The 16,631-nt window shown below is 24.5% G+C and overlaps 1 protein-coding gene across 1 annotated transcript in view; it reads right to left on the bottom strand.

Annotated features, from left to right (window-relative positions):
• Nucleotides 1-741: 741 nt before the first annotated feature.
• LOC126549211 (uncharacterized) overlaps nt 742-16,631 on the bottom strand; it is a 53,734-nt gene continuing 37,844 nt past the window's right edge. The window contains exons 2-3 of the mRNA XM_050197774.1: nt 1,205-1,422; nt 742-1,119 (exon numbers count right to left, since the gene is read on the bottom strand). Coding sequence (XP_050053731.1) covers nt 742-1,119; nt 1,205-1,422 — 596 coding nt within the window. The remainder of the gene's footprint in view (nt 1,120-1,204; nt 1,423-16,631) is intronic.

Genomic DNA, 16,631 nt, shown 5'->3' with positions numbered 1-16,631 from the left:
GCACGGACGACTCAGTGGAACGGTGATCATATTTTGTACAGTTTGGAAAATTAAGAAAGTGATACCAAATAGTGTATAAAATAACTATTTTAAGTACAATTTATATATATATATATATATATATTACCTACACGTTTTAGTTACTTCACAAACTATTATCGCATTATGGTTCTGACGTTTTGTAGCCACTCAAATCTAATATTATACATCATGGATTAGTTTCTAAAAATGAACTTGAGTAAAATATAAATAAAACGGACCCGAGTCACAAGTCTAGATTTTTATTTCGTAAACAAAATAGTCTGTGAAAGTTTAGTTTGCTTAACTTCCAAAATAAATATTGATAACCATAGGCGCAACTAGGGTTAAAATTCTGGGGGGGCTACAGCCCCTTTAACAAAACTATGAATATTAAACATCCCATAGGGCCCATATGGGGCATCCCACTGACCCTCTACATACAATTAAAACACATTTTAGGTTCTGAACCAAGAGAAAAACTTTTGGATTTACAACAATTTGTTTTTTTATGTATAAGACACTAGAACACTACCATGAGTAATGTAAGCCAATCATAAAAATGGTATACTCTACTCAACATTTAATACACCAACTAATAGTATCATACTAATTTTATAAAAACGTATTAATATTATAAAATATAACTAATTTGTATTTTACCTGTAATATGGGAGTAAGAAAAAAGAAAACAAGTCAACTTTATAGTCAATAGGTAACATTTTAATAAATTAATGGTATTTTTCTATCATTAGAATTTGCAAAATTGTTTAAAATTTTTTCTGTATCAATATTGTTTGAAATGTCTCTTTCAATATGAATGATGGATAAATTTGTAAAGCGTTCTTGTATCATAGTTGAGCGTAGCCATGTTTTTACTCGCCTCATCGCAGAAAATGATCTTTCACAAGTTGCACTACTTATTGGCAAAGTATATGCGACGCCAAGAAGCTTGTATAAATTTGGAAAAGTAGCCTCATTTATGATAGTTGCCATTTTTTCTGGATCACCTAATACCTGATTTTGGTAAGTGGTTTGAAAAGCATTTTTGGCAACGGTCATTTCTGCCATCAATGTTTCAGTATCAATTTGAAACAGATCCTATAATATAGTAGTAAAAGAACATGAATCAAAGCACATAATCAATACCTATATTCATTGTAATTGAAATATGATGTATTCTTACTTTATAATGGTTAATGAATAATTTGCTTTCTTTAAAATCAAGCAGAACAAAATTGTCGACAGAATGAGCAAGCTCTAAACTTTGATTAGAAAAACGACGAATGAGATTTTCAATTACAGAATCCAGCACAGCAAAATATTTGATTCGCCAAAATGCTTCATTTGTTACTTGAGTTTTTAAACTCAATTTATTATGAGACAGAAGACAGTACGACAAAGCTTATCAATACAATTACTAATATTACATAATACAGTAAAACCCACAATCCTAGTCTAAAAATAGATATTTTTCGGTCAATACAACACGGCCATATAATATTATCTAATATCTCTATATCTATATGGCCATGGGTCAATATTGAATAATATAATTTATCAAAAATAATCGTAATCTCTTGTCTATAATTTTACTTGAAAACTTTTTTTTCCAATTCCAATATTCCAAGTGACAACAAACAATTTTACTTGTAGTATTTAAATTATTAAAATTTATTTTTGGGGGGGCTAAATCGTATTCAGGGGGGGCTAAGCCCCCCCTAGCCCCCCCCCCTAGTTGCGCCACTGTTGATAACACACAATGCTAAACGTTAATATTTATTGCGCGTAATTTGATTCGATTAACGCATGAAACACTTATGAATCTATGTGTATTATATATATACATTTTGTCTTATGTAAATCTTAACTATATAAACAAAAAGTCACTTTCCTTATGTATAACATACTAAAAACATGTATAGTATATCCTAATAAAAATTATAAATCATATAGTCACCTCCATTTCATGTTTTCAAGATAATACCAGGACTAACCTTAACATAAGTTTGGGACCACTGCCTATAAAATACTATTATGATAATCTACTATAACATAGTGGAATCGATACCTAATGATATGATGATTACCTAACGAGTTTTCTTTTTTAATATAATAATAAATTATTTTTTGGTGCGCAATTTTACTATTGAATTTATATCACGATACGTATTTATTATTATTACTATTATTTTTTAATTTCGTTTCATAAAAGCTTTATTTGTTTTGATTCCATAGCAGCGATTCTAGGATATTCTTTTTTTCTCTCCACCTTATACGTACCTATATAATGAAAAATAATAATCATTCCTGATAATTAAGTCATTATTTTCTATCGCAATTCAATCAACGTTTAAATTATATTCCCAGTGCTGTGGTACTAAATCTAAGACTGTAGTTCGCTAATTTGAAAATTTAAAGTTGTCAAATTAAATAAAAATCACTTTTGTCTGTATCGTAATTGACATGTTATTTTAATCACAACAATTTCAATAATTTTCAAATCAATATTTTAATTCTTTCATCGAAAGAAGTAGCGTGGGACATTATTCAAAACTTTTAAAGCCACCTATACATCAATGTACCGAAATTGCCTATACACTACGCCAGCTCACGGATATTTAAGCAATAATATAGACAAAAACTAATAAGACCACCATTATTTTATAAACCTCACTATAAACTGTTACATAATTATTGAAATATATATTTGTTTCAAAATTTTCGAAAAAAATTAAACTAAGATATTATATAATATGATATGCTTATGTGTTAACTCGTATTTTTGTTATTAAATTATTAATAATATAATATAATATTTATAATGAAAATATAAACGGATACGTGACTAGTCCAATAACGGCAATGCGGTATGTTTTATGTATAATGTATGTAATACTATAAAATATTGAGTGCGTCATAGATTAAAAATATAATTTTGATACAAAATAATAAAATCATCAACAATTTTCAAATATAGTTCAGTCAATAGTTTATAGTATACAATATATAAATCGCATATTTCATTCGATTCAAGAATGTGATTATATTATTCAGACGATTTTGTATTCTGAATACGAATCTGAATTTGGGAGAGTTTGTAGGTGTTTGGTCGTCAGCTTTGACCACGTTCACTGTGAAATAATTGGCATTTTATCATTCTTCAATTATTATTACTTTCCCCGAGTGACCGAGTAGTTTCATAATATATTTAATTCGTCACCGACGATAAATCAAACCACATGATCCGTCTTTGTTCTATGATTTATATACATTGTGTAGTATTAACTGGTAAAAAAAAAAATACATTGTTTAACTATAAAGTTTGTTGTTGGATATAAAATTCGTAGAATTCGTTAATTCATGTTTTTTTATTTTTTAACTTTATACTTATACAATATTATAATATTTTTGATTGTTTGAAAGAAATGCATAAACAATGAATAACTATATACTACTTAAGCAATATTTCCATTTTAATAACAGGTTGTGGTTCGTGGTTCGTGATAAATTAGGTAATTGTAACTTTTTTCATACATGCAATTTGAATTAAATTACACAATTTGCTACGTCAAATTTTTCTAAGAAAATGTAAAAAAGATTACCAGATGAAAAAAAAAACGCTTATACTGTTTTCTACGAAAATGAATGTTGTCGTAAAAACAAATAAATAGTAAGGTAAACTGTAAGTAATAAGTGGAATAAATTTGATAGCAAGTTAGAAAATGGAAGATGTTGTCACTTATACAGTTTTTTTTTATGTATTCTATAGCAAAACAATAAATCATTTATTCGAAGAAGACTCTAAGTGGAAATGATCAATTTATTAAAATAATATCAATAAGCTTGATATTTTTATTTACTGTTATATTGATATTTTTATTTGTTCATGAATACAATACGTCATACAATAAATCACACTAAATAAGTTAACTTGTAATTACTTTTAGACTCTTGTATTGAATACATAACTTGATAACTGATGCATACCTTTGAAAAAAAAAAATTCAAACTATCATTTAGTTCTACTATATAGTTATATATTTAATTTGTTCTAAATTAAAAATTATAAAATTAAAATATAAAAAAGTATATATGGTGTACTATTATAGTATAAATCTGAGTCTCACAGTCTTATAATACGCACGACATTTAGGTACATTATAGTTTATTTATATTTAAAAAAATATATTACTTGTTAGTTTGAATTTAGTAGTTGAAAATTTAATTCTGATAAATAGATACATTTTCATTCGACATTTTCATAAATTAATTTTTATTAATTTCTAATTTTGCAAATAATATAGTTTTTAAATGATTTTTAAAACGTGTTAAAAACATTTTAAAGCTCTTTTAATAAAACGAATGGTAATACAAACTATTTTATAACTATTATTAAATAACTACGACTATTTGACACTATTATAATTTTTAAATCTTATCATTTTTTTAATAATAATGTATTCAGCTTATTTTATATATGATTGAAAATAAATCACTAATAGAAATAAAAACATGAAAAACTGTTTCCATTCAAAATCGTTTTTCATTATGTACACTGTACAATGATTTTTCAGTGAAGTAAAATTTAACTCATCTATTACAGTGATTTATTCAATAACGAGCTATATTCGACACTTCCTAAGGAGCAAAGTCAGTTTTCCGTAATTTTCTTTTTAACTATACATTCAAGAGAAAGTTTTCTTGAATATGCTAATCATATTATTATACTAGCTGCATCAATATTCAAAAATCGAAAGATCTAACTATCTTAAAACTTTTATATATTGTTTTTGCAAATCACATTGAATTTCATCATTGGATGGCCTCTCTCCTTATATCATTCATGTAAATACTTGTACCTGTATATTATTATGTCATAATATTTGTTTGTTTTGCTTCATTAGCACAGATTGTAAATTTTCTAAGTATAAAGTCCATATTTTCAAAAATATGCCTTCTCGTAAACTTACAAACTTATTAATATTATTTAATAAAAGACCAATTCTAGTATAAACTTAAACAGCCGAACAAGTATAGGTATATAATTATTGATACATTTATGTACATTCGTGCAAAAATTCTCAGGCTTACATCATTTGTATAGATTTCTTAAAACTGTTTGATCATATTAATCGTTGGAAGCTTAATAACTTTCATTTTCTTGTTCATTATTGTCCGCCTTTTTAATACTTACATTTATAACTATGACCATTAAATTACATTACTTTGATTCAATCGTAATTATTGTAATTCTCGGTATTCTTCAGCGTGTCTATTTGTTATTTTGTATAATACTCTTTTGGTAATCTGCAGTAGATATGGTTTTATAAACGATTTACTTAAAGAAATTTTAGTGATTGGCCACTCATATTGTTTATAACCATAAATTTGTAATTTATCAAAATTATTTAAAATTTTAAGAAGTCTATTGATCTTTATGTTGGTGTAGATAGACATTTTTTTTTGGTGTTATTAAAATGATTTATGTTTTAATATTACTATACCTAAATTAAATTATTTGAGAATTAAAAATTACATTTTTAAGACATAAATTATTATTTTTTTAATATTAATCTTTTAATTATTTAAACTTCTTTTTACTGTACACATTTATTATCTTTTTAATTATTATTATAACATGCAAATTTAAAAACGATAATAATATACTTCATTAAACTTGCCAATCTTCAGTTTTTTTTTTCACTATTCTTTAATACTTAAAATTCTGTATTATACTTTGCTCGTTAGTTCACTTTCAACTAGAATATATTGTGTTCTAAATTGAAAAAATTCATTTTTTTCAGTTTTTAATTCTTCAGTGTAAAATATTCTTTTAAACAAAACATAGTATTATTTCTTTTAAATTACAAATAATTAAACCTGTACAAGAGTCATAATATAATAAATAATATATCTCTCTGTGTATGGATATTTTGATAATTTTTAAGAATTTTTTAAATTTTTTTAAGTTTCCCTACACGTTTTTATTTTTATAATAGATTTAAACTTTGTCTTTATGTCTATAGTTAGAATTTGTATTCAAATAAATGTTGTTATTTAATGAGAATTTTGAATTTTGATTTCTTTTTTTGTAAATAAAGAAAGCTTTTAAAATTAATGGTATTAAAGATCAATGTTATTGTAATATGATGTTATAGTGTATACTGTATAGTTTATGTATATTAAAATAAATGAATATTTTTTTAAATTTCTAATAAAAATTATTTTGTGATTTATATTTCACTATTAACTAGTATTATTTATAATTGATTTATTTTTCGATAGAAACAAACAATCTATTTACGCTCACATGTTGCAGTGAATCATTAATATAGCATTATTAAGTTATATTGCTTATAAAGACAAAGTAAATTAATTAATAATTAATGATACTCCCAAAATTATTTTATGTTTTAAATAAATGAGGGGCTGCACCAAAGAAATACTTCAATGAAAAATAAATTACCGGGAATTTAAAATTATAATAATAACAATATTATAACATAATATTGTATGACGTTGATAACAAAATTGGTATTCATATTAAGTTACGATGCATGTACCTACTATCTACTGTATAATTTAATTAAATTAAATTAAGTAAAGATGTATTCGAGTACTTAGAATCAATAATTAAATCTTACTATATGAACGCGTGAGGTGAGACATAAGACTTATCAGCTACTAATATTGTACGGAAATGTTACATTGCGTATTTATATTCGTAAGAAACAGCGTTCTCGTGAACTATTAAATTACTTTTTATACTTTTATATTAGAACTAATCATGTGGAAAATACACTTTCAAATTAAATCACAGATATGATTATTATTATTATTTATAAAAAGCAATTTTTTTAACTATTGTAAGAGTAACAATTTTCAAGAGTAATAGATCACAAAGTATAATAAGGATAAAAATTAGTATACTACAGGTTGATAATTGATAATTAAAAAATCAAAAATAAAACGTTAACATATTTTAGTATAATACAATTATTAATTGCAGAGCCTACCCATAATATTTTTAATCAACATTTATGGAATTTTACTGAATATATTCTCATCTCAATTATCTCCTGGGAAATAATTTTCTATTATTAACAAGTTAGGTTAGGAATACTATTTAAACTAAACATTTACCCTTTTAAATACATAGGTACTGTTATTATTATTAGTAGTAGAATGGTTTTTGTGTATTAAAATGAAATATACATTTAATTTTAACGAGTACTAACTTTTGTTCAATTTTTACATAATATATAGATATCTTAGGTAGTTATACGTATAATTATGACGTATTTTATTTTTTTTCAACTATCGTACTGCTGGTCATATTTTGCTATCTATATTTTTATATTTTTTACAATAGAGTGCGTGGGTGTGTGATGAAAATATTTAGTACATATACACAGCGCAAGGGATTATCGCCCGACGTCCCGAGAACTGACAATCAAACTAGAAGCAGTCCATATAATATTATACATATTATTGAAAATACTACTATAGGTACTGCATAACGGGTCACCGGGTTAAAATGTATAGTGTAAGGCTCAGGCTTATACGGTGTGCTGTTGTACTCGACTGATAATTCTTTTATTGTTAAGGTATTTCGAAAACTTTTAAACGACACACATAATCTTCTCTACAACATTATGAACACTGGTTGAAAAAAATCCTCGTCGTAGTTATCGAGTTGCTATAATATGTGATTTATGATTATTCACCGATACACGCTTATTATATGTCCGCGTACAGTTGTACTCAATGTATTAATAATTCGTTTTGTACTGGTATAATAGCATGCATATCAGCAAAAAAAAAACAGCATCAATAACATCACTTTTCATTCCAATTATGAGAAAATATTTATGTATAAGTTATATTATTTTGAATCCGTTTATTACATCATGATTAATATTTTTGCGCATTTATTTCAAAACATTTATGACTCATTTCAAATATATTATACACATCTATGGAGTATGGACTATATATATATATATATATATATATATAAATTAGTTATGTACTAATACTTAAAACATACTTAACAATTTGAAAGCCTAGTAAATACTCTAAAAATAAGTAGTTTTTACATGTTATAGTTTTATTGTATCGATTGCAGTAGATGATGCCGTTGCTTGTTTAAAACATTGATCCTTTTTGGTGGTAGAAATAATTAGAAATTAGAGTGATTAAATGAGTTTTATTGAATCTTATATTTGCTGTATATTGATTTTCTCAATTTACGATTTACAATAATCGATAAAATTACATATATTGGCTGTATGCTATTCATGTTTATAAATTCACAACTATTATTGTGTATAATAATCTAGTATTATTTAAAATATTTAATTAGAAACACACAATTTATTATAATATAATATTACAAATTATTTTATATAGGTATCAACTTTAACTATAACTCACACATTTATCGATGATGTTACTGCATATTAAATAATATAACATAAACCGTTATTAAAAATTTAATTTTTGGGATTATTAAATTTACTTTAAACCGGGTTTTTAAGTTCATGAGGATTTATGTAGACAGTTACATCGAGAGTGTTCTGCGTTGATACTACCTAACTACTTCTTTTTAATTGCAACTTCCTTTTACTTTTGTAAATGATGTAATAAATATGCGTGCTTTTTCTAAAAATGTAGAGGTATTCAAATCAAAATTCCTACTAGTGGTTTTGAGTTTTAATTGATATACAAATGATAATAGATTCACGGGTTAATGAGTTTAAAAAATACGAACGTTATAGTAATTAAAAATGTAGTAATTTATATTAATTAATACATATTTATAGTTTATTAAAATAGTCCAACTATCATAAATATTAGATCTAAATATCTAATATTATATCCATTTTACATTCTTGTAAAACAGAACTTGAAATAGAATTTTTAAAAACTTCTATCTTTAGAAATAACATTTTAATAACTGATAATAACTACTTGTTATAATTTTAAATTAGATAGGTATATCAATTTTTTTTAAAAAAAAATAATCCACTAAATTAATTACAGTAGAGACGAGTTTCTATTTAAATAAAAGAAAATAGTATCAACACAGAACATTTTCTAAGAACTCGAAAACCTTCATAAAACCTTAAGAACTTTAAAATATGGTCCTTAAGTGATTTTAATAATTCCAAAAATCAGATTTTGAATAACTGAATGTTTAAGATGAAAACAGAAGCGGGTATGCTTAATGAATATTATTATGTGTATTGTGAATATTAAACTAAGCAACTATCATTGTTTCGTTTACATGTTTTCTACTTAATAACGACCGTAAACATAGTAGAAGTGTTATTCTTGAGTGCCATCATTGTCTTTGTATTTCCAATTTATGTTTAGGACAGATAATATTATTTCTCTTAGCTCCTGTAAAGACACAGTCCAATTCTCCAGGGCGTCATAGCACATATTTTGGAAACTATTGGTGTATAGAGTATACTGTTGAAGATTTAGAATAATCGACGTTGACTCTACTCCACTACAACATAACATTGTTTGAAATAAGTAAAAAAAATGAGTACATACTAAAGTTTATATTATCATTTATAATATTAAATAACACCAGGGATGAATGTGTGTGTTTAAGATTAAATATATCTATTGCCTATAATATAATTTTTAGTATTATATTTATATATTGTAATAACTTATAACATACTTATTCTCGACTATATATTTTGAGGAGAATTCTGTGATTAAATACAATAATAGTGGTGAATTTATAAATATGACTAATATTAGTAAAATACATACGACCAAAGTATTATTTTAAAAGAAATCAATGTTTAAAATAGCATCATATGCAATTCATACAATAAAACAAGCCAATGTCAAAACTGCTTATTTTTAAAGAATTTACTAGGAATTAAAATTTTTAATCTCAAGTATTAATATTTATACTTCCATAGATGTGTAACCTATATTTAAAATGAGATGAGTAATGTAATAAAATATGTTCTGAAATTAATGAGTAAAATGAATAATTATAATGATATAATAAAAATATATTACTTTATACTTATATATAAATATTTTTCAAAATAAAAATAAAAAGTAATACTATTAGTATGAAAATATTGAAAATTTTTTATCTGATATATATTATACTATTCATAACAGTTTAAAATGAATTAATAGGTACATTAAGTACAACCACACGTGGGTATAATACGTAAAAATCATAAAATAATTATACAAATCGCATATAGCAACGCGACAACCAAATAGAATTATTTTCAACATATTTTTAAGAACTATTATCCTTAGAAATAATATTTTAATAACTGATGAACTACTTGTTAAAATTTTAAATTAGGTAAGTACTTGAAACTGTTTAAAAAAATTATCCGCTTAATAATTCGCAGAAAAAAAAGCTTCTCATTTGAAAAAATGAATGTTTGCACCATCACAAACATTCCTTAAGTAATACGATAATTATCAACAAATTGGAAATGTAATTTTCAAGTATATTTAAGAATATTTATAAATCAGTGTTTGAATAAATTCATTATTAAATGAAAATATCAGGAAGAGAATGTACCAAACTAATGAATTACTCTATATAATATCATTATTACATTAATATGTTACTCACTTACACACATAAACACTTACAAGTTATATACGAAGAATATAGGATGTCAGAAATCGAGTCTAATTATAATGCGATTAAATATTTTATTACAACTAGTGAGCTGTATGTCCATATGGTATATTATGAATGTTACAAAATATGATAATTTCAGATGTAAATCCCATTCATTAGCACTCAGTAATACGAGTATGTAAATATTTATTAAAAAAAAATATGCACTATATGTTAAATTTATTTAGTGTTATTATATTTAATTTTTTTTAAATGATATACGTAATAATGTATTCATATAATAACAAATTTATAAAAAAAGATACCTATAGACACATACTTAAGTATAATTCGATTTGATGAGAAAAAAATAATCGTTCAGCTTGGTTAGGTTATGTATTTCCTTTCATTGTTTTGCATTATTTTTAAGTTAAGATTAAAATATAAGTTCGCTATTCGAAGGTTTTGCAATTGAAAAATAATAAAAAAAGTCCCTGTTCCCAAGAAATCCTCCACTATTGGGAGGTATCTGTTAGGCAAGATCTCACTGCATAACTATATTGAAGAACGTATTTAAAACAAAAAACATACATCAATCTAAACGTTTTAGACGTCTTAAGAGCGCACATATTGTTACACTCGTACAAATTTGATGATTAAATAAATGATGCATATACATTTCACCAGCAGTAGTCTATGCATTATTCAACCAATTTATAACTACACGCAGAAATGGATTGTACACGAATATATATTCCTTTACCCATTTCAAAGGCATAATGTGGTGTACAAATGTAAAGGTTACTCTTACTGTAATGTCTCTTAGACCACATGACGAATGCATATTGCATTATTTTCACCTTGCAAAATTAACCGGGAAAAGTAATGTAGACTCAGCTGATGATGTAACGTGAGTGAGTTCTTAAAGGATATAGGAATAATAAAATGATTAGAAAAGTCGGCTACCTGTATAATTAATATTGAAAAATATTTTTCCAGGAATTACTTAGGAATATACAAATATTCCATAAACGTAAATCGTATATAAAACGTTTGGTGATCATTTTATAATACTTTAGAATTTATTTAGTTAGTTTATTTAGTTACTAAGTAAATATATTTTATTATATAATATGTTAATATTGTTATATTTTTCTACTAGTAAATTCAATAGATTAAATTAATGTTTGGCCAAAAAATCGCATTTATTGTGCTATTAATTATTATGAATATTCAATATATATAATTATTTTTAATAACTTTTGAGTCAATATCATTTAATCTTAAAACGATTTAATAGGTTCGTGGTGAAAGTAGTCAATAGTCTAAAATTAATTTGAATATTATAAAAAAAATATCATTATAAAACATAATTAATTTAGGTAAAAATTTCAAGTTCCTACGAATACATTTTTGAACAACTACTATAAAATTATAAGCAATTAATATCAAATTTCATAACATTTTGAACTTCGAAATTAAATTTTCAATTCAAAATCAGTTTTATCGAAAATTGATGTTGCGGAATATTTTTCCGATTACTAAGAAAATTATTGAAATTTTTTTCACTTTTTATTATTAACTTTTTTTAGGATTACATGAAATAAAAATGAAATTGTCTAAACATTTTAGTTTGCAGTAATTTACAGTTACATTATACTAGTATAATACATTTATAATAATAAATAATATTTTGTATTTAAACAAAAATAGTTTAATCTTACAATATTAAAATAAAAAAAAAAAATAAACTGTAAATAGTTATATAAATATATAATTATTAATTAACTATTAAAATATAATATTAGAAATTAATGTCTATAGACCATCCTCATTAGTTTTTTTTATATTCAATGGTTTTTCATTTAATTTAAATTTAACATAATTCTTTATTTCTTCAATGATAAGTCTATTTGAAACCTATTAAAAAGCAGAGCTGTTTTTTTTTTTTAATAATAAACAAAACGTAGGTGTATGTGGACCATCATTCAAAACTTTCACGTACGTAAAGAAAAAAAATTGTGGGAGAGTTTCATAAAAAATTACAATATACAATATAACATAATTATTATATATTTTATGTTTTTGTTGTGAAATCATTTTTTATCGGAAATTATTGAATTGTATTTACTCATTATAAATACGTGTTCCTACATTTATTTTCGTTGATAGTTAACAAACTATAGTGACCATATTCCACATCTATAAAAAAAATAAAAACAAAACTTTTACTTGATTTTGTATTTAGTGCTGAACGTCTTTTAAAAAAAATTACCAAATTAAGTGTTGACATGACATTTATTTTGGTTTGATGCATTTTTTAAAGTTAACACTCATATATTTTGAATTATTTTTTCCTATTATATAATTTAAATAATATTAGTGAATTTATATTAAAATAAAAAGTAAAATTACCAAATATAGAGATTCGTAATTTGTAAGCGGATAATAGAAATATGTATTTTTCTTATACTAAGTAGTTAGTCTCAACATGATAGTTCTGACTTCTGAACATTGTTAAAAGTCACGTCCAAATTGAAAATACTACTTCGAAAAGTTTACAATGTGTGTCTAAGTCACTCATATGCACTGAATTAGAAGGACTCGTTGATATTGTATGTGATTTAAATTGTCGTGTTGAACTGTGAGGCTGCAGTTTCTAATTACAGCGTATTATAAAATGCTACTGCAATTTAATTGTGAAACTGGAATTTGTCCATAAAATGTTCTCGCCATCTCAAGTGCCCAAAGTAACTCAACCACTGATTTCAAGAATTAAATTTTAGTTCCGACCACTATTATAGCGTATGTTCGTACAATAGTTCAGAATGTTGACTCTTGAACCACATTAGAGACATCCATTTGTCGGATATTGGTTAAAAGTTTCTCATTTTCCCGTGCGCGGCATTGGGCGAGGAGATGAAGACGGTACCGTTTTACCGAGAATTTCAAGGCTGTCAGAAAACTTTATTTACTGTGTAACTGAACGAACGAACTTCCAGAATAGGTATCTACAATAAAGAAAATGTTTCGCATACAAATGTTGCCCGATACGGATTGACTGAAGTATGGGTCAGGTATAGGTTATATTATATAATATTATGTGCGTTCAAAAATAGCTATACGTAACACGTGCACGAAGTTTAACAAATGGAATGCGTGTTAGTTTTGTCTCATTTAACTAATGAAATTCTAACACCGCGTGAATAGTTTATAATATACGAATGTATGCAAAATCAAGAATTCGTCAAGAAAAACGTATAACCATGATGAATGGGCGCCTGCTACATGATATGTTGACAATGACGAAACTTCGCTGTCGTAACGATAATATTATTATTATTATTCAGTTTAAATGTAAATTTGATGAATTTAACAAAGTTCTAAATGACTATAAGTCTATAACCATCACGAGCAGTGATGCACCATTGCATGAAATGGTGCATCGCATTTCCTTGTCCCATTGCTTTATCGCCCATAATCTCTGACTATCTTTTTTTTTGTCTTACGCAATTTGTCTACGAGATCCCTTCAATCTTTTTTGTACTTATGAGTTGTAATCGGTACATCAACTGTCATGATAAGTATAATACAATTATTGTACTTTTTTTATTCGTATCAGATTCCGTTAAAAAATAAAATTAGAAATAATTTACAGAAATGTAAAATGATATATTTTGTTATATTTTACATATGGACAAAAGTTTATTTTATCTTTTTGATAATGACATATAGATTTTCTCTTAACATAATATACAACGATTCATCATCATCAACGATTTCGCTCGGTAATTCACACTTTTCCGTTCAATTTGTTATTTTTTTTCATTTCAACCGATGACAAAATTAGATAAGTAACGTTATTTTGTTGTTGCTACTTGCCCGAGATAACGTCATAATAGCAGACACATTTATAAACATAAAGATACACATTGTGTGAAAACAATACATGCACAATACTATATTATTGTTGGAAGAAAATACAGATGTTTCGTTTCTCTCCAATGCCATTATAGTCGATTTACTTACAAATATAATGTTATGTGTATTATGACCAGTGTGACACCACATACATAAAGTCTGAACCAGATAAATAACAATACCATATAAATATATCTATCTATAATATATCTATAAATGGGTAAAAGTTAAAAGTGTATAATAGTGCATTTACTAAATATATAACTTATACAACAATATAATAATATATAGAATGTGCTATTTTATATTTAGTAATAAAAATTAAAATCACAATGTGATACTGTGCTATTTTGATTCAAAGAAATAAATAAATTTTAAACACTGATTTTTCATTTTGTTTGTAAAATAACTGTGATTTTTAGAAAAATTTAACGCACGTATGAAGTAATACTTTCTAAATAATATTGTTTTCTGCTAAAATTATCAACTAAAGCGCTATCACATATTAATATATTAACTATTTTTTATGTATATTTTCAATTAATAATTTGATTGGTTAATTAAATAAAAAGTAGTTAGTCAAAAAAAAAAAAAACATTTAAAATCGAAATAAACTAATATATTGTATAATGTAAATCCGTTTTTTATCAATAAATCAAAGTTATTTTGTCATATCCTTGGTATCAAATTGATTTTTTATGTTAAAAATGTTTTTACTGTTGTGAAAATTGTATAAATGCATATAATGTGTAAACTGAACGTAATGGAATTTAATTAATGTGTATTGTTTAAAATTAAAAAGCTTTTTACGCATAAAATTCATAAAAATAAAAATTATTTTGTGTTTAGCAGAATAATTTCACCATATTGGGAAAAGTCAAAAACAATACTAAAACATTTTTTTTTTGTCCAATTTACATTTTCTTATACGAAGTATTTTTAAATACTTTGCTTATAACACTGTTTGGTTAATCTAATTATATATTTAATAGTACAACTTTATTAAATTTACTTATATGTATATTAATTATGATATATTTCTCACTTGATCATTAAATAATAATAAAATAAAATAAACATTATGGATATACAATTTTATTGGGCTAAATATATATTTTGAGCCATTATAGTTTCAGAAATCAATACCACTGTATTAGTATTACCTATATTATACACAAAAGCATCTTTATTAAAGTAGTAAAAAAAAAAAAAAATTATCACTTTTTATAGTCTACGCATTTCTTATACCACATCCAATAAACAATATAATAACTTCAGATAAAACTAAATAATATTACTTCTTCACGACTTCACATCATTGTGAGAAATTAATTATATTATTCAAGTTAAGTGAATCATAAGTTAAAACAACTAATGGTTTGGTAAATGATCTAATGGCTTACTAATGAACGGTTATATAATATCTTACCTTTAGTTAATGATATAATAGTATGTCTGTTGCAGTATTAAAAAAAATATTATAATAGGTATACAGCTTGGAAATAGGCATAATAATTGAACAGGATATCCCCAATATTTGAATTATCAAATATTAATCTATACTTGATCTATTAATTATATTCTGTTCATGAAGACATAAATATGTTGTGAGTATAGTGTATAGAACTTTAAAATAACTAATTTTTCTTGATTATTGATTTAAATAAAATGATTGTGCAACCTATTTTGATTCAATAAATAGAAATCAAACCATATTTATTCTTGCTAGTCAACTACAAACTAATTTACAATTATATAGTTTATACATTTTTTTTTGCAATATAAATTTCAAATTTAAAAAAACTAAAACAAGCTATATATCTATAGTATTATATAGTATTATTTATAACAGTATTATAGTGACAGACCGAGATGACAGGAGATTATAAATGTATATTGTACATCGTGTAATGCATATAATATGTTAATAATACCTATTCTACTGTTAAATTGTTTTATATTTTTCTAGTAAAACATAGTAGTTTAATGTAGGTACATAATGAAATTAAAATTTACTGTCAATACTCATTTTATATTTATAAATAGATTTTAATTATGTTTATAG

This window comes from Aphis gossypii, chromosome 1, assembly GCF_020184175.1.
Source record: "Aphis gossypii isolate Hap1 chromosome 1, ASM2018417v2, whole genome shotgun sequence".
NCBI lineage: Eukaryota > Metazoa > Arthropoda > Insecta > Hemiptera > Aphididae > Aphis > Aphis gossypii.
Note: the sequence above shows the minus strand (reverse complement) of the source record. Positions and strands in the feature narration are given on the sequence as shown.